Source organism: Patiria miniata, unplaced genomic scaffold (assembly GCF_015706575.1).
Source record: "Patiria miniata isolate m_02_andy unplaced genomic scaffold, ASM1570657v1 HiC_scaffold_23, whole genome shotgun sequence".
In the NCBI taxonomy this organism is placed as follows: Eukaryota; Metazoa; Echinodermata; class Asteroidea; order Valvatida; family Asterinidae; genus Patiria; species Patiria miniata.
In genome coordinates this window covers 3507471-3532009 of record NW_024037062.1, presented here as the reverse complement: position 1 = coordinate 3532009, position 24539 = coordinate 3507471, and the positions used below count along the sequence as shown (strand labels likewise).

The window sequence follows — 24539 nt, the reverse complement described above, 5'->3', positions numbered from 1 at the left end:
TGAAAAATAAATTATCTTAGTCACTTCAATTAATTATTTTTGTTACATCTTGTTTCCCTCATATCAGTTAATTTGTAACATTGTAAATTTTACAGTCATCAAGATTTTTTTTTTTTTTTGGGGGGGGGGAATGAACCTTGGAGGAAAATAAGAAAACATATCGATTAAAACATCTTAGTAATTTGAATGACCATACGATGAAAGCGATTGCCCATAAACGAATAAGAAACGAAAAGCACGGTTATATGTTATAAGCGCACAGATGTTCGCTTATTTGAATGCGTCAACCGTCAAAAGGTTGCAAAGACTTAATTTAAAGTTGCTAAAAATTAAGTGTTGAATGCACCAAAACGAAATAGCATGCCCAAAAACGAACACGAACATTCAGAGCAAAATCTTGGCTGCCTAAAAATGACATTGAACCCAAAATGAAAAAGCAACCCCAATTTGACCACATGTGCAAAACTCACGTGAAATTGAATGTCTGATAATGAAACTGGTTAGAAAAATTCGGAAATTCGCCGGGAAAACCTATATATATTATTATTATTATTATTAGACACACCGTACCTTCTAGCAACTAACACATAATAATTCTTCATTTTTTATAACGAGCATATTTCTTTCTTAAATTCGTACATAAAATGTCTCTTATTCGTTGTCATGTTCTAAAATTATTTTAAGTCCTTTAAGTACACAGGAAAAAGCAACCTTGCTGTACGACTGTCCAGATTTCCCTGGAGATTTGCCTTTCTTTTTTAAAGTGTACTCCCAGGGTTTGTTTTCACTCTATAAAAGTCTTACCAATCAGCTAATTATCAACACGTACACCTTGACTAACGATTTCACCAGTATGCATTTTAAGAGCATCAGAAATATAGATTCACAAATTTTAAGGAAAAAAAGCTAATAATATTCATCAAATTTCATCCAAACTACCAAATAATTTTGAGTAGAGCCGGTATTTACAAGCATGAATATTTTTGTTTTGTTCTACGACAGAGCTACCTTTTGACGTTGAAATCATTTCACTCACTCGTCGGCAATGTAATGAGTCTGACTAATAGCAGCCAATCACTTCAAACCTCATGCTGCAATATAGGTTCCACGCAGTGGGGTGAATGCGCAGGATTCTGGTGCGCAAAGCAAACGGCAGGCGAGTAGTTACCAGGGTGTTCCTGTCCTTGTTACCGGGGAACTGTTCAAAAAAGAAGAATGGTGTGTTCAGGTTGTAGACATTCGAATGGATTCATTATGTCCAGTGGCATATCCAGAGGGGGGGGGGGCAGCCCATGGGCGTCGCCAGGATGTTTTCTAGAGGGGGGCAAAAAAAAATTTTGCCAAAAAATGCTTGTATTTCTCAACACATTCTCGATTTATCAGTTTTAGAGGGGGGCAGGGACATTTTGCCCCCCCCCCCAACTCATTAAATTTACACCACTTTGTCTTCGCGTCTCTTTTTTTTTCTTTTCTTTTCTTTTTTTCCTTCCTTTTTTTTTTTTTTTTTTTTTTTTGCTTTTCCAGGGGGGGGCAAGTGCCCCCCCTTGCCCCCCCCTCGCGACGCCCATGGGCAGGGGGGGGGGGGGGGGGGGGGGGGGGCAGGGGCACCGTGCCCCCCCCCCAAGGATTTTTTGAAAAATATTTTGCTCAGTAAGTATTTCCGTAAATGTTTAGAGAGTTCTGACATCAACCCCAAAAAAGAAAACCAGCTAAAAAAAAGGCATTACAAGGCGCTGAGAAAATCGGCACATATTTTCCAGTATGCATAATAAAGGTTTTGAAGAGCGCCCTCATTTGGAAGATGGTCCTCCCCCACCACTTTTTGATTTTACGGAGGCCAAGTGTCGGAAGAAAAAAACCCATGTCTACATTTCGCCGTGGATGTGCGATTCCCCCCCCCCCCCCCCACACACACACACGCGCATCATGAGCTGGATACGCTATTGATTATGTCGTAACATAGTCAGCAAAACAACTTTTGACATTTTGATACCTTTAAACATTTCTATTAGTCAGAAAGCTTAGACCCAATTTTGGACAAGATCGTGACCGACTGGTTCAAACCACCAAATTTGGCAGATAGATTGTTAAAGCCCTAGAGTAAAAAATTAAGAAAGGAAGGGTGCCTAATTTGCATAAATCGTTAATCCCTACAGTGTAATATAGTTTTCCCACTTTTAATTTTTTGAAAAGTATTTTTTTTAAATTTTTTGAAAAGTATATTTTGGGGATTTCACTTACACATCCTTACTTCAATAACATTTGCTAAAGCATTTAAGACTGACTGGATAATAATATGAGGACATAGTAACGATCCAAAATGGCTACTATTATACTCTAAAGTTGCACTCATTAACGCTTTAATATGCAAATTAGGCACTCTTCCCAAAAGAATTTCGGGTGAGCACCCCTTCTAAATATCTTCACTAGGGCTATAAGAATCTATCTGCTGAGTTTGGTGCTTGGGACCAGTCGTTCACGATTCCAACCGTATGCAACCTGACTATATACCTTCATTGTTGTGCCGTCTGCATCAGTCACGTGATGCCAGGACTGACCGTCATCGCTGTACGTCACTTGGTACTCCGTCACCCTTTGGTCGTTATCTCCACGCCCCTGGGTGATCAGACCAGTGATGGTGACTGTGTCAACGAAGTCAACCTGTATCCATGGACTGATGTTATCAGTGGTTTCTTCGTTACACCATGCTGCAGCGTATCCTGTACAACAACAAAAAACCTAAGATTTCTTACTGCATTCAACGATTTAGCCATATTGCAGGAATCTGGCTCAAATTTGGACTTCGAGGTATGTTTAACAATGATCTTTGCCAATAATCTTTGTCTGACCCAACGCTAGACGACTAAGTTCACTAGCGTATCGTCCACGGGCGTCGCTAGACCATTTTGAAAGGGGGGGTGTCATCATGAAATTTGCCGACGGACCGTCACACAAAATAATTGATAATTTCCGCCCCAAAAGACCCCTTAATTAAATCCATTTCTAATTCCCCCACATCTGTATTATAATGGTTTATTATGTTGATTACTCTGAATGGAATTAATTTTCAGTTATGTTTATAGAGTTCCTCTGACATCAATCCCACTAAGGCCAAAAAAAAAGTCTCCTGTTTCTGGTATGCGCGCGCGTCGCCGTAGCAATGCGCGTCGGCAAAATGAAAAAGTTTTTTTTTTTCAATGAAAGATGATGTCTCAAAACCGCCAAACTCACTGGTTTGACATGAATCCTGCTGCTGCACAATTTTAGCGTGTTTTTAGATGGGGTTATGATCGAGAATAAGCTTTATGTGCCCTCTCTGGTCTCCCATAATATCGCCGCACCACTTTTTGGGCAAGTTCCATACCAGAAACCGGAGACCTTTTTTTGGCCTAAAGAAAACCCATTCAACAACCATTAAAATGAGCCGTGAAAATCTTCATTTGATATGTAGTATGCATAATAATGGTCAGTGTTGAAGAGTGCCCCCATTTGGAAGATGGAAACCAGACACCCCCCCCCCCCCTCCCCCGCTTTTTGATTTTACGGAGGGCAAGTGTCCGAAGACAAAAAACGTGTCTACATTTCGGCGCTGATGTGCAGTTGCCCCCCCCCCCCGAAATCAAAAGCTCGATACGCTGCTGGCGTGTACACGCCCACGTAAGCATACCTTGTGCAGGCCCGTTCCCTGATCCCAGCCGGGGGGGGGGGGGGTCTTTAAAGCTATAGTCCATCATTTGCAGCTATCCAAAAAGTGACTGACTTAATTATTGTTGAAAAAACATACTTGGTTGAAAGATAGCAAGGGGACTAAACTCCCTGTGAAATTATTCTTTCTGGCAAGCTGTCATTTTGAAGAAATCAACGAAGGAATGCCTTTCCAACGGTGCGTTTTAAGAAGCACCGTTAGAAATTTCCGTAGTAGTTCGTTTTTATATTCAGCGAAGCGCGCGCAAGCGTTGACACGATGCACACGCGCACGCCGTTGCTATAATTCGTCGGATCAGTGCGCGACTTCGCGTAGCTGCAATCGGCTCAGTGAAAACGTGTCTTGCCGGACGCTGAATTCAGGCCAATTCAAAACATGATTCAGCAACTTTTGATTTGAAATCGAGATCCTAAAATGCTGTTTTTTCTCGAAATATACAGCTGATTTTGAGCACTTTTGTGGCTTCAAACGAACAAAATGCACAAATTACAAATGATGGAATATACCTTAAATCCTAAAGTGAATTTCTGTTATATGCGAGCGGAGAGCGCGAAGCCCTGAAGGCGTGGGGTCCGGGGCCCACCTAAAAGTTCTGGATTGTGTGCTCTGTGGTGCAATCTGAAGCATTTCCTGGCCACTTTCCCCTGACTTTTTTAATGTACTGGCTCGTGTTTAGGGAGATGGGGGGGGGGGGTCATCAAAGTTGATGTATTACATCACAAACATTACATCAAACTGAAGCTCGACACTCTTTCGAGTTTTGCCTTCTTTAGCTTTAGCTTGATCCATGGTTTTGAGTCATCACTTAGCCGTAGCTGTCAACCGCCATATATGAAGCGAGCTCGCGCGGCAGCTCGTGCCGACATGACAGTCTTGACACAGTGTACAATTTTTTTTGCCAAGGAATTCAGAACCGGATGTTAGCTTCGCAGGGTTTTGAGCAACGGTGTCTATTATTTACACTCTCAATATTTTCTTCTTCTCTCTTTCTGTTACTTCTTTCTCTATTCTTCACTTTTTTGCCGACAGCACCATGATTTCACCGACAAAAATGTCTAATGGGGGTTGTGACACCCCACCCCCCTGCAGCGACGCCCAACGTATTGTCGGCTCTTCGGGGCCGCCTTGGTGGTCGGTCGCATTGCTGGTTACGCGTACGATAGCTGCACGCATCACAATGCGCAGCAGGGACCCTTAACCCATATAACTTCCTGATGACATTTTGCCGATATCGTCCGACTATTGACGTCCGCACGTTTTTTTAGTGCACAGTCGTAATGGATTAGGTTACTACGAATCAACCACAAATCGAGCAGTAAATTGTGCAACTGAAGGGACATTGCGAATGCGCCCAATTGGGCTACAAAATGCATTTTAATGAAATTATATTAAATGGAAAGAGCATTTAATGGTAAGACATAAACGTTTACACAACCATCATTTAAAACTGGTTATTTTTGTGTGATTCTTGCGTGAACCATGCGACAACTAATTTTGGGTGTCAAAATAGTGAGTCTCAAAAATAGAGCTGTTTAGTGCTAGTTGTGAATCTGGCATGACACAGTGTATTGATAATGCGGACGTGCGAGAAACAACATTTGTGTTAGTACTTTGTGTATTGTGACACACACGACTTGAACTGTACATTGAATGAAAACGTCGGGAAATGCGTATATGTATGCCACAAAGTCCACCGCGTGCGATGTAAACAACTGTTAATCCGTCTTTTCTCAGGAACGGTAAGACATTAGGTTAGTTTCCTTTCAACCAGACATTTGAAATAGTAAAAAGAAACATCCCTAACAACATAATAATTTCGTGAATTTCAAGCCGTATAATATCCCTTTAACCCTAAAAGGGCCAGGTTATTTGGACCATCTCTCAGCCCCCTAAGATGTCGGCCATCGAGTGACGAAAAATTTTGAAACTCAGTACATGCACTTACCATGAACATACCCAAGAAATTTCATGACTATAGGTCAAAGGATTTTGGAATTATGGCTAATTAATTATTCATATGCACGAATGCTCTGTGTACACTACGTTTATGGGGAAATTCAGTTTGCGTCGGAATTTTTTAAAAATGTTTTTGGTATCAAAAGATGGGCAAGGCTCGTAGCTAAAAAGTCAGACGAACAGCTCGGGTCGCGACATTCTTTTTTCAAGGCTATCGCGGAAAAAGTTGAGGGGGGGGGCGGATTTCGCCCCGGCCCCTTTAGGGTTAAACAACTGTATTGTCTTTTAAATGGCTGTACGAAGTATAACGTGGTTAGTCTGAAATACAAATGTTTACCTTGAATATTAAGCCTGGCCCTGGGTGGGGCATGATCAGCGCGGTTCTGCCAAAAAGACGAAGCTGTGATGCGTTCATCCGGGATGCGACCATCTTCCATCCCGAGAGGTCCCTCCACAGAGCACGAAGAGTCACCTGAGGAAAAATGTGCGATTGTTTCGAGAACAGGTTTTGTACCGAATCCCATTTCAATAAAAAAGAAAAAGAAAATAGTAATGGGTCTTTTTCCGCAACCCAGAGTGCTTCCAATGTCAATTAAAATTATGAAAGGGAGCCCTCTATCTTGCCCGCCGTTACAGGGACGCATTTGAGTCCCTCCCCCCCATTTGCATGTCGCTGCTGCGCTACTATCGATCGGTACTACTGATGGCGCGTGCATTCATGATCGCAGAACAAAATTGAATGAAGTAGCACACGATTAACTTCAAAATTATGTATTCTTGTCTATACTATTTTCTTTAGTTTGATCTCTCATATCATATTTGTGGTGTGATTGTTTTAGTTCAGGAAGCTATGTCGACAGATAAAGAAAAACATCCCGGACATGTCCAAAATACTAAAAATACACGAAATTTGGATAGTCAAGACAAAAGTCAGAGAAAACGGTAACGTAGGACCACACACTACAGCGATATCGACATCGTGCATGAGCTGCCACGTTGGTTATTATGCTGGTTAATTGCGCTAATTAAAACGCGTTTACATGTTCCAGATACATGACCACAACTCCCTCAGTCTGGCTGCCAGACGCACAATTACAAAATTACAACAACGTCTGCATATGGTGCCCGACTACATTTATTTAGTACAAAACGTAAGGGAGCCCAGAGAGGCCACATAAAGCTTTTACTTGATTGTAAACTCATGCCTGCCTCGTCTCCTTCCTAAATGCCAATTGCGTTTGCATGAGTCGAGATGATAATTGTTCAAAATGTGCATATTACAACTTGCGACACAAAGGTCAGGTCATCCACACCAGATGCGAGATGCGAGAGGGCAGATGGGGAACACCTTAGTAGCGCGAATTTCACTTTAATAGTGCGCCTAGGCTCGTTTGAACGAGAGACAAATTATTAATTTATAAGATAAAGTCGTTTAAACCAGATAAAAAAGTCGTTTAAACCAGATAAAATCCGTCGTTTAAACGAGATAAACAAGTTGTTTAAACGAGATAATTAATCGTTTAAACAAGATAATAAATCGTTTAACCGAGAAAATAAGCAGTTGATTAAGATAGTAAAACGAGATACTTTGAGGGGGGAATGAACCTCGGAGAAAAAAAGGAAAAAATATCGATTAAAAAATCTTACTAATTTAAATGATCAAACAATGAAAGCGATTGCCCATAAACGAATAAGAAACGAAAAGCATGGTAATACGTTATAAGCGCACAGATGTTCGCTAATTTGAATGCGTCAACCGTAAAAATATTGCAAAGACTAAATTTCAGACTGCTACGAGTTAAGTCTTGAAAGCACCAAAACGAAATAGGCTGCCCGAAAACGAAAACGAACATTCACAGCAAAATCTTGGCTGCCTAAAAATGAAATTGAATGAAACCCAAATGAAAAAGAAACCCTAATTGGACCACATGTGCAAAACTCACGCGAAATTGAATGGCTGATATTGAAACTGATTAGAAAAATGCGGAAATTCGCCGGGAAAACCTATAGTTTCCTTTCAACCAGACCTTTGAAATAGGATAAGTATTAATCAATCCAAAACATGACATTTTCGGGGATTTTAGGCCGCAATTCCCATTAAAAACGCTAAAATCCGCGGATACACGAAAATGTTGCATGCCTTATTTCAATAATTTTGACTCGCCAGGGGGACTTTTAATAGTTCTGATTGATTGATTGATTGATTGATTTGGTTGATTGCCATTTATATACAGTGGTATACAATAGAAGGTGTCGTGGTTTTTGTGCTCAAAATAGGTTGTGGAATGCTCGAAAACATTTCCGTCATTGTTTGGGTATATGTAGCCTAAGGTGTGATGAAATAAAAACGACTATTGTTTCTGTCATGAAATGAGTACAAAGGGTACTTTTGAGAGCTATTTTTCAGGTCCTGTTTCGACCCGAACGTGCAATTTGTGTAAAAGTCGTCGTTGCGGGCAGCAAACAAAACACAGTAAATCGTGACGTAATAAACAGGACTCGTTTATGCTACTTTGCATCGGGAGTCCTGTTTATAACGTCACGATTTACTGTGTTTTGTTTGCTGCCCGCAACGACGACTTTTACACAAAGCACACTTTCGGGTCGGAACAGGCATGACAGGACTTGAAGATCAGCTCTCAAAAGTACCTTTTGTACTCATTTTATGACAGAAACAATAGTCGTTTTTATTTTATCTCACCTTAGGCTACATATACCCGAAGAATGACGGAAATGTCTTCGCGCATTCCACAACCTCTTTAAAATACATTCAACTTTACATTACAAACATTAAACTATACCACATAATTTAAGTTAATTCCCCCTTGAAATATCTCCTTATAAAAGTATAAGTCATTAACAAGACCAACGTATTATTACACTGTAATGTAACAAGTGCTTTGACTAGCCCGCCGGTGTATTTACTCGCATTTGGCTAGCGGGCTACCACTAAGCTCGAACCATTAATATGCCTGCATGACAATCTCCCCTTCCTTCCCCCCCCCCCGGAGATTCGTCTGTCGACGCAGCTGTGCCTTCCAAATCCTGACTAGAAATCGCCGCCATTGGTGCGTATCCGATGGGTTACCCCGAGGGGTTGCCAAAACTCTGTGATGAAAAAACATAAGTTCATGGAGTAATCCGCTTTCAGTTTTTTTTATTTTGGCTCTGCTTTTCAGTGAACTACACAATTGAAATGTCATGGATAATTTGACTTAATTTATTTATTTTTATCGATGCCTAATTGACATTTGGGCGAAAAGACGAGGCAGAAAACTAGCAATTAATGGTTGTGCCTCTTTTTTGTATTTTCCCGGAGTAACTGCATCATAAATGAACGAGGCTTACTTTATGATCAAATTGATGAGAGGAACAATATTACCAGAAAGGCATTGGCAATGTTACGTTTTAAGATACTATAGGTTTTCCCGGCTATTTAAAAACATTTCCATTCAAATTCAACAACTCTAAAATTCAATTTCGTCCGAGAAAAAAAATCAAATGCTTAAAGAAAACCACTTAAATTAGTCATTTACCATTTAATTACAAAGTTTTGTCACCCTCTTTAGTCACCGGGTCGAGAATATTCGACATTACAGATTAAATTCGTCTAAACTGTTTCCGAATGGTAGCATTCAGAGATCGAATTCGTCTTATATAAATCAATAAGACGTATTTGAAAGGTTTGGCGTAGATGAGACGAGATAGAATTCTCCCGGACGAAAACGTGTAATCATGGTTTGAATTTGCTTGTATGAACTGAATTTGAAATTGTCTGACAAAGACACAATTAAACATTGGAAGTGCACTAAATGGATGTTGATGGACGAATTTGAATATTAGAAACAGTGAATTCGAATGAAGAACGTTTTGAAATAGCCGGGAAAGCCTATAATAAAAATAGTGACAACCGTGGACCAATTTGTTAATTTTAATTTGAATCGACAGTGATATTTGTCTTATAATAGGTTTTCCCGGCCAATTTCACCACGTTTTTACTCATTTTAACGCCTAGCTCATTCGATTTAGATTGACATTGAAAGATCACGCAGATCGGCATTTCACAATCAAAAAGAATTATTCAATTCATTATCGTCCCCATCAAAGATGCGTTCATATTAAAAGTTCGCGTTGTTCATTTAATTTTGTCTAACGCAGCATTTAGGGGTTGATCGGGCATTCGTTTTCATTAATGGGCAAACATATTTCACATTTTGTCAAACATCTTTTAAGACTACATACGTGTCCGTATTCCTTAGCGTTACTCATATTCAATGTCTTCATTCCGAAGAAGCCTTTCTTTCTCAATTAAAGGGTATGTGCAATGAATTTTTCTCAGGAATTCTTTTTGTTTAACTCTTTGTGAAATGTAAAAAAAATACACATTTGACAACATTTTTTGGTTAATCTTATTGCAAAAGTGCACTTCTTTAAACATTTAAAAGTGTCCATGCTTTTTCTGGACTACGTATGAGCGCACTGTTACTGTGATGTCATTTCAGGAAGACACTGTTTAGTTTAGGGTTTTTTCTTTCAAATTAGTCATCCAAAATCTGCTAATTGAAAACATTTGTGGGAAAGGGTTGCTCGATGGCTTACTGCCAATTTGACCACATGTGCAAAACTCACGCGAAATTTAATGGCTGATAATGAAACTGATTAGAACAAATCGGAATTTCTCTGGGAAAACCTATATTGAAAAGGTGGGCCTATTCTTGGCTGACTTCTTCATACTTTAAAAGGCATTGAACCAATGTTTGTCTTCATACTCATTAACCAACGACTGAATCATCCCCTTTATCAGTACCTCCCTGTCTCATATCGTTTGAATATTTTTACTTCTTCCCAGTATCATTGCTCCCTGTGACTTTCGGATCAGGAAGATGTACATGAATTTACACACTATGAGGTCTCAGTCAGTCTCTTGTAAGTCCGATTCTACTGGCTTGCATTTAAGTGCAAAATCATCATTAAAAAATCCACGATGGAGGAAATTTTAAATTCATATTTAATAACCTATCAACAATACTGGCAAGCAATGAAGCAGAAAGCAAGCACTTGATGACTGCGTTCCTTTATGTGTATTCCGGTGGTTAATGAATTATAAATGACATAACATAAAATACAGAAAGGCTTCAGTGATCACGCTTTTAGTGAAATTAATTATCCTTGAGTACGGCAGCTTATATTTATATTTGGAGAATCTGCCACAACCCGGCCATCGTTTTAGAATCGTACGAGCTTTTCTTTCTTTTCCCCGGACCGTCATTCTCAGCGACTTTTCTTCAACCTGTTCCCAGCAGGAACTTGAAACATGGAACGAAAATCAACCCTGATAAAGAGGGTACATCTTCATGACGTCATCGGGTATCAAATTACCAAATCGTCATTTTTTAACTCATGGACAAAATAATAAACAATCATGTTAATATAGGTTTTCCCGGCTATTTCACCAATTTTGTATCCAATGTAACGCCTGGTTCATTCAATTTAGATTAAAATTGAAAAATTACGCATATCCTCATCAAAAAGAATCCTTCAATTTCACTATCCTAACATTCTAAATATCGTCTTGTTCATTCAGTTTCATCTGAACAGGCAGTAAGGGTTGATCGGACATTCATTTATATTAATGGGCAATATTGTACATTTTATCAAGCATCTTTCTGTATGACCGTATTCCTATAAAATTCTGAATTATCTCTGCGTAAATTACATCCGACGTCATAGATGCACACCTCTCTTTCTGAAAGAGTGCATGCAATGAATTTATCTGAGGAACACATTTTCTGCAAATTTCGACTCCTCTTAAATGCATGATAACTATTTGACATCCCTTTTTGGTTATACTCTTATTGCAAAGTGCACTTGTTTAAACAGTTAAACGTTTCCATGCTTTCCGGACTACTGAGGACGCCGTTGCTGTGATGTCAATTCAGAAAGACTCTGTTCAGCTAGAGGTTTTCTGTTCAAATTGTCAACCAAAAATTTGAACGCACCAAAACGAAATAGAACGCCCCAAAACGAAAACGAACTTTTGGAGAAAAATCTTGAGTGCCAACAAATTGAAATTGAATGCCCAAACAATGAAAAAGAAACCCCAATTTGATCAGATATGTGTTAAACATCACGCGAAATTGAATGGCTGATAATGAAAATGATCAGAAAAAAATCGGAAATTGGCCGGGAAAACCTACACTTTGCAAATCTGATAGGCCATACCTTCATTAACATGCTTGACCTTTCCTTCCGGAGTTACCGGAAAGTTAAAGTTAGTTGAATTCAAAATACAGACAGAAACCTCAAAATCATAAGAAAACTTATTGCTTCCAAATAACGGGTGAATGGACGAGGAGGTAACCTGGTTTGAACATGAACCCTGGTCCGAAAATGTGACGAATTTTGTGACGTCATCAGGGTCAAATTACAAGCGATTTCAGGTGAAAAGTTGAAAAATTAGTTTGGACATTAACTTTCAGTTTGCACTGACTGAAGTAGGCCCTACTATGTTCATTTTTTTATGCGGAGTGGTAAATATTGCCCTGGGCAATATTTTTGACTCCGGAGCATATGACGCTCGATCTTTACTTCCTGTGTTACCGAAAAGTGCAATGAGAAATGAATATAACTTGAATACGAAAACATTTTACTACAATCATGCAAATTATGTATAACTGTTTAGAGTGGGATGCCAAACACAAACAATGGCGTGATGACATCACTACTTGAAGGGCGCCCTCTAGCAGCAAGTAAACGAATAGTGTTTTTTTTTAACTAGTTGCTAAATCGTAACAAAATGATTCCTTAAACAACCACTTGACGAAGTTCTAGAATGATGACACCATTTATTTACGGTAGGCGTCCTAATGCTTAATTGACGTCATCAAACCGGACGATAGGCGTAATATATACATACACCGTTGTATTTTGAGAAGTTCTGTTCATTTGATCGTGCATATGTATTCCTTCTTAAGTAAACCAACAATCATTATGCACATTTTCTTGACTGTCGATCATTGCAGGCATGCTTTGCAGAATGTCCGCGCATTAATTGTTATACGGTGTCACGGTCTCACTTTTTCAGCGTGCTAGCTTCTCCGGGTGGATTCGGCTGATAATTGAGCACGTTACAGTGCAAGTTACCTGAGCACGATTCATGCTCATGTGTCCGCTGTGCTTACTTTTCCTCGGGATGTACAATGTATATTCTGAAGTCTACAAAGCCCATTAATAACAACACATTGATGGACACTCAAGAATGTGTTATGTAACACTTCCTGTGGGTCAAGTCATTAGCATTCTGATCCCAGCGTCATGCATGGGTGGGTGTGTGTGTGTGTGGGTGTGTTCTCGTGTAGTAAAGTTTTCGAGTTTGAAATTGAAGTTTCAAAATGCTCTTATTTTAACCAGAATTAATTTCCTGGGCTGAAATTTGGACTAAATATCCCTTTTCTAAAACTCTTCCATTTGCGACAGATCAACCTACGTTGGAAATTCCTAGTTTTTGAGTAAAATCCATATATCTATTTCGTGAAATTCTTGTGGAGACGTATTCATCTATAGAAATGTTCTTCTGGAGACGTATACAATCTTTTGTTCCCTATTGTGTTCATGTCTCCGTAAGGTAGTAAATTCCAGCACAAAGAAATGTCTCCACAGGAATACAAATTCCAGAATGTGTGGTGTTTGTGGGTGTGAGCTTGTCTTACATACGCAGTGTGGACTTCCGAACAAAAGACGTCCACATAATGTAGGTAGCAGCGACGAAGTGTGGACTTGCCCACGTCCACACAGTGTTTCCCCATTTCTGGAAAACAGGTTTAGAGGCATTTTTGGGTTAGGTTTATCTGTAGCATAATGAAGAGAAACACTAAAGGGAATCATTGAAAAAAAATTGGGTTGCAAGAGTTTTCACAGTTTGAGAAAAATGAGTTTTTCCACTGGTGTTCCTTAACTACACGAAAAGAAAGGAAAGTCCACACTAGGTATGTGAAACAAGTCTATGTGTGTGGGTGTGTGTGTGTGTGTAACTTTACTACACGGGAACAAAGAAATGTCTCCACAAGGATAGGCCTACACATTTTGGAAGGGGTGTGTTCATGGAGCTAGGATGCCCTGCACGGGTGTGTTCATGGAGGAATGATTAAGAACGAACTCCTTCGTCTAGTTCCTTCTCGTTCTTGGTCCATTTTGTCTTTATTTTTGCAACCACGGCTTACAATAAATGTGCATTTCAAGTCTTTTTGGTTATTGGGAGTTGTGCGCGCCACGAAAATTCTGGATTCGAACGGTATATGCAAACATCCTAAGATCTTACGTGCACAACCCCGAATAACTCAGCACACATTAATAAAGTTAACGAAAATATACACTACACCGCAATTTTGTACATGCGTGTTGAAGCGAAATAGTTTCCCTTTCGGAGAAGCATGGAGCTGTGTTTGATAGCTCCATGGGAGAAGCTTTAGCACGCCGGAGAAGTGAGACCGTGACAACGGCACTGAAGTGGCACGCGGGTTAATGTGGCGTTTGTGCTTCATGCAGAGGGTCACTAGCAGCGGTTGTTTTGGATATCGACTTATAGAAAGTCCGACTGAAGTCAAGTCTACATCAGGCACGTAGTTTGCCCCAGGAGGAGTTAAGACGAAACACTCAGTAGGGAGTTTATTGGAATTGGGCCGAGTAACTGTAACCACGCAAACATTTCAAACCGTGCTAATAAGTATCAATATGGCTCTAAAAATGCAAGTATTCTGATATACCAAGAGGAATACTGATAGCTATTTCTAAAACCATTAATTAAAAAGTGTGCAGTCATTTGGATAACCCCCCCCCCCAGAATACTCAACTTGCGCTTTCCATATCGACCGATTGCGCCAAACATTACCGTGTGCGCCGCCACTTCGATTTAAACCCATAAAACTAAAATCTATTTGATAAATCGTAATTATTTTTGTAAGAACTTTTTTTAATAAAAATGGTAAAGACTAGTACACACGTATCCAGAAAGTTCAGACTTTTATTAAAACAGTGGTACAAAAAGAAATGATTAGAAGCTTTCCGCACCTTTCCGCAAAGCATTTTAAAGGCCGGGTACAGAGGCGAAACGAGAAAATTTAGTAAAAACGGTCGCGATACTAATTGTGTAGCGGCAACCAGACTGATCATCTACTACCGCCAGGGGCGGCGGAACGCTTTTCGAACTGGAGGGGGGGGGGCACTTATCCAAAAAGGGGCACTTATCCAGAAAAAGGGGCACCTTCCGTCGGTTTAAAAGTGAGAGCCCTTCGGCCTCCACAATGGCGGATCCAGAACACACTTTTTGTTTTGAAGGGGAGGGGGAAAAAATTGGTCCCTTAATGTGGGTCAACAAGTTCACGGCTTGGGGGTCGGGGCCCGCTTAAGGGCCCCGGAAAAAATGGTTTCTAGATGCTCTGTGGTGCGATCTGAGGCAATTTATGACCCCTTTAACCAATTTTATTTTAGGAAATGATGGTGCTGTACGTAGTGGCTATCTTTGTTTGTGACGTCACAAAAAATAGAAATGGGGTTCGGTTTATTTTGGTGGGGGAGGCATGGCCCGGTGCCCCTCACACCTTGATTAGCCTTTTGGCCTTGGCACACCGTACACCCTCCGCCCCGGCAGTAACCTCTCTGGGTCCGCCCATGAATTTGACTAGTTAAGTGGAGAGACCATTTTTTTTTATCGCAAGAGGGGCACTGTTTCTTTTGATGCCAGCTCAGTGACCATTTTATTCGCGTGAGGAGGAGCACCATTATGTTCTAAAGGCCAGTTTTCCATGAGAGGGGCACAATTTTAATTTTTGAGCGTGGCACTACTAAAATTGTGCTTTTGAGGGGTAGTTTTCCATCTCGAGAAGGTGCACAATCTTGTTAATGCGAGGGGCACTTGTGTTTTTGAGGGGCAGTTTTTCATTACAAGAGAGGAAACAATTTGGTTTGTAGCGCGATAATATGCTTTCATGTGTGTGTTAAGGGGCAGTTTTGTTTTCATCTCGAGGGGCACATTTATATCCGCGAGAGGGGAACTTGAAAAATCTGGGGGAGGGGAAGTGCCCCTCAGCCCCCCCCCCCCCCCACCCGGTTCCGCCGCCCTGACTACCGCATGTTATTGTACGCGGATAGCGTTGGTCCATTGCCAGACTTATATGTAGTCTCGCACGCGGCAGCAGTAATAACCCGTGCACACTTTATTCCGTGTTGCTGCGTTGCGTGGAGCGGGATCAGAACTATACTTTGCCCGTGCGTAACGGCGGGCCGTCTGGCATTGTCTGGTCGCATCGCGGTGTTTGCTCGGCGCGTGCCTGGACAGTGCGAAGGTCCGGGGGGGGGGGGTCGTTACTTGTTTGATATCAGTGGTAAAAACCTGATTCAAAAATCAAGTTATTGTTTGTTTAATGGGGATCCTATGATATCAAACATTTTGATAGGTTTGAAAAATTTAGATTTATAAAACATGTTGAAAGTAAATAACGTAAATCTTGCAGAATTGAAACTCCAAATTTGGCCATTTAAATTGTTGTATCTCAAAAATGGAATCATGTGTTGTTTTTTGGTTTGTTTTTTACTTTTATAATTTGTTTGATTTGGTCAGGCTTGGAGGGGGTTGCTTTCTGCTCTGTCCGGGGGTGTCGATTTGTGGTTCAGGCTTTTTAATTACCTATATAGTGTTATGTCATCAATTTTTGAGATTTAAAATCACATTTTTTTTTAAATATACATTCCTGTTATTTATATAAATTGTTTGATTGTAAAGCGCCTTGGAGCACTTTTCAATGGATTCGGCGCTATTTGAAATTCACATTATTATTATTATTTATTATTGTTCTTATTATGTTCATAATGATGATTCAAACGCCATTGATTTTGTTGTGTAATGTGGTTTCTAGTGATACAAAAAATGTATGAGATTTCTTTAAAAAAAATAAAATTCAATGGACTCCCTATACACAGTAAGGGCAACATTAAAATGTTTAGAGGGCGAACGATGCACAACGCGGTGACAGACGCGACACACGACGGTGCGGCATGCGAAGCGACCGGCGACGGAAGGAGCGACTTTCAGGCACGAAAATCTACAAGATGAAAAGGACGGTACGACGCAACGGGCACGACTTGATGATGCAACGGTGCCATCGTGCCGTCGCCTTGAAGAGGCGATGCATTGTGTTGTCAACAGTACACCGTAGGTTATAATCTCCATGATTCTTCAAACGTTCGATTTGTTTTCCGAACGCAGTTTCAAAGAATATGATGTCCTTATAGGAATATAAAATGCTTTATAGCACTGAGTGGTAATATTCCTTAACAAAAACCCTTTGTGTTGCGCTTGTTTCATGTAAACAAAGCGTGATGTCATTAGGTCTTAGGTATTATTATTATAATAGGCCTATACTCACCATGACAGTTGAAGTAATCATGAATGTCCTCCGGGTCGTTGGTAAAGATGGGAGTGTCCGTGTAGAACGGTGGATGAGACCAATGGAGTGGTTGCATGTAGACGGAACCTGGTCTGGTACTGGTACAGGCGCAACGATCTTCCTTACTCCCCGGCATAAACCAGCGAAGACGGCCTGGCTGTCTCGCATCAGGCTCCTGGCTGAAGTAGCAGACCCTTTCAGCTAAAACCTCGCTCATAAGGGTCACTAAAATGAAGAAAATTTCACGCAATAAAAAATACATTGCCGGTATGTTTTCGGTATCGATTGTATCCGCTAAGATAAAAAAAAAAGAAGCAAAACCCACCCCTTCAAAAAAAACTAAACAAACAAACATCCCTACAAAAACCAAGCGAGTGCACACTATTAGCCGTCTTACATGACAGTCTTGCATGAAATCTATAAAAAGGATCCTTGCCAGAGCTTAAAAATGCGACGCCCAAAAATGCGACGCCGATGGCACATTATAGAACACCATACTTCAGACGTTACCTAGATTTATAGCGATTTGTGATAAATACCACGTGACAGTATCATTACTGCACATATTTTGTCGCCATTAACAAACTTTTTCATAAACATCTTTCGAAATTGGTACAAACAATTTTAGTTACCTTTTTAATTTATTTTGTTTGCTTTTTTTAAATTAAAATTTCATTGGTAGTTCTATTTTGTGGGAAACTTGTGGGCTGATTTTGGTCAATTGTCGGGGACAGACAAATGCAAAATAAACAATAATAATAATAATAATTATTTGGGAGGCTAATCATCCTTACTCGCAGCTGGTACGCTGAATTGCGAAGGACGCGGCTACAACGTGGTAGGGCCGCTGACACGTAAAAGCGCCTAGGCCTGCCGGCCACATCGACCCATATATGACCACGGAGCACAGCCTGAGATCGAAAGTGTTTGATTTTTCCGGAGGGAGGAAAACTGGAGGGCCCGGAGAAAAACCCTCGTGGCACAGGAGAGAACCAACGCACAACTCTACTCACATGCGATCCGCAGCCAGGATTTGAACCGTGGTCACCTTGTGAGAGGCGAGCGCTTTACGCACAAGCCACCAATGCCACCCATGCCACCCTAAAATACAAGCGTGCGCATCGATCGAACAAAATCGCTGTTCCGAAAACCGTCAGCAAGAGTGCATTTTATGACCACGACATGGCATTTGGTCAATTAGTCAATTATTTTTGGTCACATGTGCCAGGCAGTTGCGCGAAGGAACGTTTTCCCTTTGGGATGTTGTCAGACTTTCTCTTTTTTTTTTATTTACAAAACCCGAAAACTATGATTTGGCCGAATTAGGGACATGTTGCACACCGCCAAGCGAGTGTTCGGTTTGGAGTCGGTCGACGGTTTAGGTATTTGCATCTTTTTATCAGTAATGGACTAACGTGTGTTTTTTGGTTAAGAATTTATGTTTTATTTTCGATAAGGCTACACAACTTAATAATCACGCGCTGGATGTTCAGTCGATACCGATTCTAATGTATCGTTATTCATCCTTCTCTGTACCGCTGAATGTAAACATGGTAATAAACGAGCGACTGGATGTTTTAACGAGCCACTGCATAGTTATTTGAACATCAACAAAAGAGACACAACCATTAAATGCCTCCACCTGCCGCATTTTGATAAAATGTCATATTCAGTCTCGGTGTCGGGTAAAAGTTTCTAGCAATGCTATAATTTATATCAAGTCAGTGTGCGCAATTTAATATTAATTTACTCTTTTCATCAGGTACAACCAACTTATTAACAATCAATGTACCTGTTTACAATGTAGGCCTACTTTTATTTAGAGGCAATCAAGTTTCGTTAGGATCCACATTTCTTTGTTTTTGCTTACTCTGCTAATTAACAGATGGCCCCATGGTCGAAGCTGGTTAAGAACCATATGCAATGAATATCCTGCAAAACCAATCCATATTTGTTTTGGTCCCAGAACGGGCCAGTCTCAACCTCTGTACCCGACGGTCTCACTGACCGTCACTGCATGGTGATTTATTTAAATTGGTGATTTATTTAAAGTATACTTTCCTCTTCGACGATAGAAACCGAAAAAAAATAACACGTTAAGGCCAAAAAAAAAAAAAGTCTCCGGTTTCTGGTATGCGCGCGCGTCACTGTAGCCATGCGCGTCGGCAAAATGAAAAAGGTTTTTTTTTCAATGAAAGATGATGTCTCAAAACCGCCAAACTCACTGGTTTGACTGGAATCCTGCTTCTGCACATTTTTTAGATGGAGTTATGGTCGAGAATAAGCTTTATGTGGCCTCTGTGGACTCCCAATCCCATATAGGCCTATTTGTACTAAGTTTAGTCGGGCACCATTTGCAGTCATCAGCCGACATTTGAAGCAAAAAAGTCTGGTAAAAAAAAAGAAAAAACGGCGTCGCCGCACCACTTTTTGGGCAAGCTCCATACCAGAAACCGGAGACTTTTTTTGTTTGGCCTAAAAGGGAGTAATTTGTTTACTTGGCATTAACAGTCTGTGATACCTTCATATTTTCAAGAAATTAAGACCGTAAGTGTAGAAAGTTTAAGAAACGAAATGTCAATATAATGTCAGCCATTGTTTTATTTCCATACATTGTTTTTTTAAGTTATTGTAATTTGTTTGAAACTATCCTTCATTTTAGCACCATGCATATGCAGACGGTGCCCATATTTCACAGCACTGCACGGCAAACTATACAAGATGATATATTGGTGTCACGTCTGCCTGACAGTTGCGCGAAACTAAAGTTTTCCCTTTGGAATTGTGTTTGTCAGTCTCTCTTTTTCAAAAGACGAATATTTGGCCGAAAGGACATGATGTAAACCGCCATGCGAGTGATCGGTTCGGAATACCGGGGTTACTGATGAGACTACTCTGGTCACAACGCTGCGCTGTTCAGCTTATACCGATACCCGAGACTTTCTAGCGGCTTCACCATTGATTATAATTGCCGTATAACACGCATGATCACACAAACAATGCCTTTTCATTGAAAACAACTCTAATGATATCATTATTCGTCCTTCTTTGCAGCTGTCCGCTGCACAAGAGACACAACCAATAATTGCCTCTGCCCGCCGCATTTTGATAAATCGTCATTTTCAGTCTCGGTTTCGGGTATCAGTGTTTAGCAATGCTATTCAATAAATTAGATATTAATAAGTCACTTTGCAAAGTTTAATCTCAATTTACCCATTCAAAGGACATATCTGCGATGGCCCCATAGGCCTAGATTTATCTTCTTTTTTTAACCCTAAAGGGGCCGGGGGCGGAATCCGCCCCCCCCCCTCGACTTTTTCCGCGATAGCCTTTAAAACAAATCTTTCGCGACCCGAGCTGTTATGACTTTTTAGCCTCGAGCCTTGCGCATCTTTAGACACCAAAATATTAAAAATCAGACAAGGAATTGTTGCGCAGCGAAAAAAAATTCGGCGCTACGCGACGTGAAAACTGAATTTTCCCATATACGTCGGTTACACAAACCAGAATTACTATTCGTTTACATATGAATAATTAATTAGCCATAATTCCAAAACCATTTGACCTATAGTCATGAAATTTCTTGGGTACGTTTATGAAGAGTTGTTCTATGCATGTACCGAGTTTCAAAAATTTTCGTCAGTCGATGACTGAGATCTTGGGGGGGGGGGGAGGAATCCGCCCCCCTCCCGGCTGAGAGATGGTCAAAATAACCCGGCCCCTTTAGGGTTAAAAGATCATCAAATTGAAAAAATCCCCCAAATATTTACCCTATGTTCCCGATAGCTATAAAATATAACAAATTATGTTAAAGGTTTGACAGACTTTATTTTGTTTTGAAATTAAGTATTGCATGAAGAGCCTTCCCAACGGGATCATTGAATATTTCATGACGTATTTCTTTGTTTTATTCCCATTGATGACGAGTCTATCTTCAAGAAAATGATTAGTTCAATTTAATGAACACTTCTTTTTTAGTCAAATAGCTCATCGGCCTCAAAATAAATGATATAATTAGTGAGTGACCAAATACCGGATAAGCGAGACCCCGAATATGAGGCTTAAGTGACATTGAACAGCCGTCATATTGACAATTATCCTATTGAGTGGTCGGTTTATATGGCTTGGCGAGGACATCGTATATTAACATGGTTCACATGGCGAAGGAACATGGTTCAACAATGATATTAATAAGATGCAAGTTCGAACGTTAACAATGCGAATGTACATGGTTCATATTGCAAAGAAACAAGGTGCAACATTGACATCAAGCATGATTCGTGGTGTACGTTGACAAGATCGAACGTTAACATTAACAGAATAGATCGTTCACAATGACAAGGATCAAGTTCCACATTGCGAAATTAAGCAACGTACAACGTGCATATTGCGAAAGTTAAAGGTTCATATTGCGAAGTTTCAACGTTAATATTGAAAAGTTTAACATTGAAGTGTCGTTACAGGGCTACCGTATCCACCTTACAAGTATTTAGGCTTCTTCAAACAGGTTCATGACGTTTGTCTATCCCAATTATTTTATATTATTTGGTTTAATTTTGTCTGCCTTTTGTGCTTTCAGTTTAATCAATCAAGCTCGCTGTTTCATTTTATTCGTGGGGGAAAAGGTGAGTTAAAGGCCCAGGGTTGGCTGAAATTAAATCAAACTATTTATTTGTAAATCACTGATTTAAATCACTTTTTTGTACAAATCTTATTTTTGGCAAAATAAATTGATTAAGCGTCATTTTAATCATTTAAATTAACTGATTCCACCTAATTAGAAAGAGTAAGATGTGTTATTAACAAATTCAAACATCCCTACTTCATCAGCATCGACTCAACTTACATTTGGGTTTTGCATAATTACCCCAAATCATTTTTTTGATTAAAATTAAGATGTGAGTTTTAAAAGTTTTTCTTCGAAGTTTTAATATGAAGGGCAGCACACTTATCCTTGAATAATTTCTTGATCTGATAACGGTCATATTCTGAATCGACTGTGCTGGTTTATACGCTTACCTGAACCATCTTAAAGTGTATTAAAGTCCCAATTGATAAACTTATTGTTGACATTTCTCCACAAAAATGTAGAATGAGATTTATAAAATACCTTTTAAAGGTCAAAGCCTGATTTATGTCCCCCCCCCCTTTGTATGGAGGACCATCGATCAAACACTATTTGTTACACAAGGATCAGCGCTGCCAGTTATGAAATAAGAAGCATTTTTTATGAAATAAACATGCCCATGCAGAACTGCTCTCATATTTTTTTTGCATACCATGTGCACGTACCATAATTCATGTTTTCATTCATATCTACACACAACGTATCTCAGCTGTATCAATCAAGCCATGCACCTTTAAAGTGTATTCAGTATTAATGTATAAAATTTTCAAAAGCATTTATCGATTGAGTTTTTTGGATGATGGGTATTATAGGAACCTGTAAACTCCTTAGTGGTGGGTGTAAGGGTGCATGGGGAGTTTTAGACACATTTTTAGACGTATCAATATTTTGAAATAAGAAAAAAAAAATCTGATTTAAATTGAAGAAATCTGCATTTCAATCAAATAAATCCAATTTGTTTTAATTTTAATGCCATTCAAGAATCGGCCTAATTTCAAGCAAAAAAAAAAAAAAAAATCATAAGCAGTTTGTGGACTTAATATTCTAAATATTTAACGTACTGAAGTATAAGTATAAAGTCCAAAAAGGTCAGTAACGTAATGAAGTACGGAAAGATTGTAATATCATGATGCCTATGGGATTGGAGTCGTCAAACAAATCACCAATTTTTGACATCATGTTAACGTATGTTCAATGAATGACCATTATTGAGGTTAATGTGTCGTCGAGAAATAATGTCTTGGTGCTGCACTTTGCCAAAAGCAGCTTCAGCGCAGTTACAGTCTTTTCACTGACATTATGAGTAAGATTGGAGGCTTTGCATGCATGTGGAGATACTAATGAATGAAAGGTTTGCGGAAACACCATGTGGGAATAATTTCTCAACTAAGAGAATGGTTCTGAAGAGAACCAGAGATATAAACTCGAAGTTCCGGTCAGGAGAGTGATTATTACTGGCATTATGGTTAATCTAATTGCAATTTAACGGCCCGTAATAAACGAATTGAAATTCAAGGCTTACTATTAAAAAGGTGAATTGAGGGGGTCGTGTCGCTGCCCAAAGAATTGCCCAGATATAGTTATTTATGATTTTTGATGTATTCAAATAATGCTAACTTCGTTCCCAACCCTAATAACTTCTAGCCTTCCTTTCCTATACAAATAATTCGTTTGGTTCCGAAGTGAAGTGCCTTCAGGAAACACAACACGCCAAGCGATTTAGCTGAGGTTAGGATGAACGTCATCATCTGGAATAACGGGATAAAAAGAGAAAAAGATTGAAGTAAAATAAATGCGACTTACCAAAGACGCAAGCAACAAGTGCCGCCAGGGCAAGACGCCGCATCCTGATGACAGGCTCGGTTACTTCCTCCCGATAGAATTTAGTCCGGTTTGATTTTTTACTGGGTTCGAAATCCAACGTGACAAACGTTTCAAAATGTAGAAATTTACCACCAGAACACACGTTTTGCCAGGTTACATGCAACGCACTTATCATAGGCCGTTCGAGTGCGATTCAGCATAACGTCCGCGCCGGGGCTCAGGCAGGCTCATTGATGCACGATCATTGGCTAATTCGATTAATATTAACACTAATGCATATTCATGGCACAGGAGCCTTGCGGTGAGGGAGACCTATGGGAAGACGAGGCTGGTTCCCGCTCCCATACTATGGGGACCGGTAGGTAGTTCCCATTTAAAGCCATTGATTGGATCACCTCTGCACGTGCGCAGCATGAGTATTTATTTTTAAAAATTATGATTACAGCTCATTTGCACATGGACGATAGTTGAACACATACATAAAAAACTGACTCTTACTATAAGGCAAAGTGTCTCCACAAAGGCAACTTTTAAACACACTTCAACTCAGGTTTCAGACGCTGAAAAGTACTGCCCCTCTTTATATCTCTTTATTGATAATTGCCAGAGACACATTTCGAATTCAGCAATAATTGAAGCTCATCAACATTTTGCAATAGGCTGGTTCCGCGCTAGCACGACGTCTGAAACCACGCGCCGTGCTACTGCCGTGAGCATCGTTTATAATTAGGAATGCGCATGCTCGCAACGTGTGTGCGAGTGAAGAAATTATCAACTAATAAACGCATCAACAAATATGGCGACTTACGTGGAAAATTTTCAAGAGTCATAGGGCTGCACTTCTGTAAAAAGGCCTAAACATATCCGCCGAGCTCATGAATAGAAGTTATACCCTCAAAATATTCTATATGAGAGATATCTGAGAGCCATAGAATTTGGGAATAGAAGATATATGGTAATGAACCTCTGGCCCGGACTTGCTTCC

General features: G+C 40.0%; 1 protein-coding gene across 1 annotated transcript; it reads right to left on the bottom strand.

The window, feature by feature from the left end:
- Positions 1 to 698: 698 nt before the first annotated feature.
- LOC119731396 (retinoschisin-like) lies at positions 699 to 23576 on the bottom strand. The gene is made up of 5 exons (XM_038204567.1): positions 23534 to 23576; positions 17083 to 17328; positions 6000 to 6134; positions 2512 to 2720; positions 699 to 1198 (listed from the first exon to the last, which is right to left on the bottom strand). The coding sequence occupies exons 1-5, from the start codon at positions 23574 to 23576 to the stop codon at positions 1061 to 1063; spliced, it is 771 nt and encodes a 256-aa protein (XP_038060495.1). The 3' UTR covers positions 699 to 1060.
- Positions 23577 to 24539: the final 963 nt, after the last annotated feature.

Bases quoted from the DNA above. Each gene is read 5' to 3' on its own strand.
- LOC119731396 (XM_038204567.1), bottom strand. From the start codon at position 23,576: ATGCGGCGTCTTGCCCTGGCGGCACTTGTTGCTTGCGTCTTTG. The intron at 17,329-23,533 runs GTAAGTCGCATT...TCTTCATTTTAG, and splicing joins ACTTGTTGCTTGCGTCTTTG to TGACCCTTATGAGCGAGGTT. The intron at 6,135-17,082 runs GTGAGTATAGGC...ATTTTTCCTCAG, and splicing joins TGATTACTTCAACTGTCATG to GTGACTCTTCGTGCTCTGTG.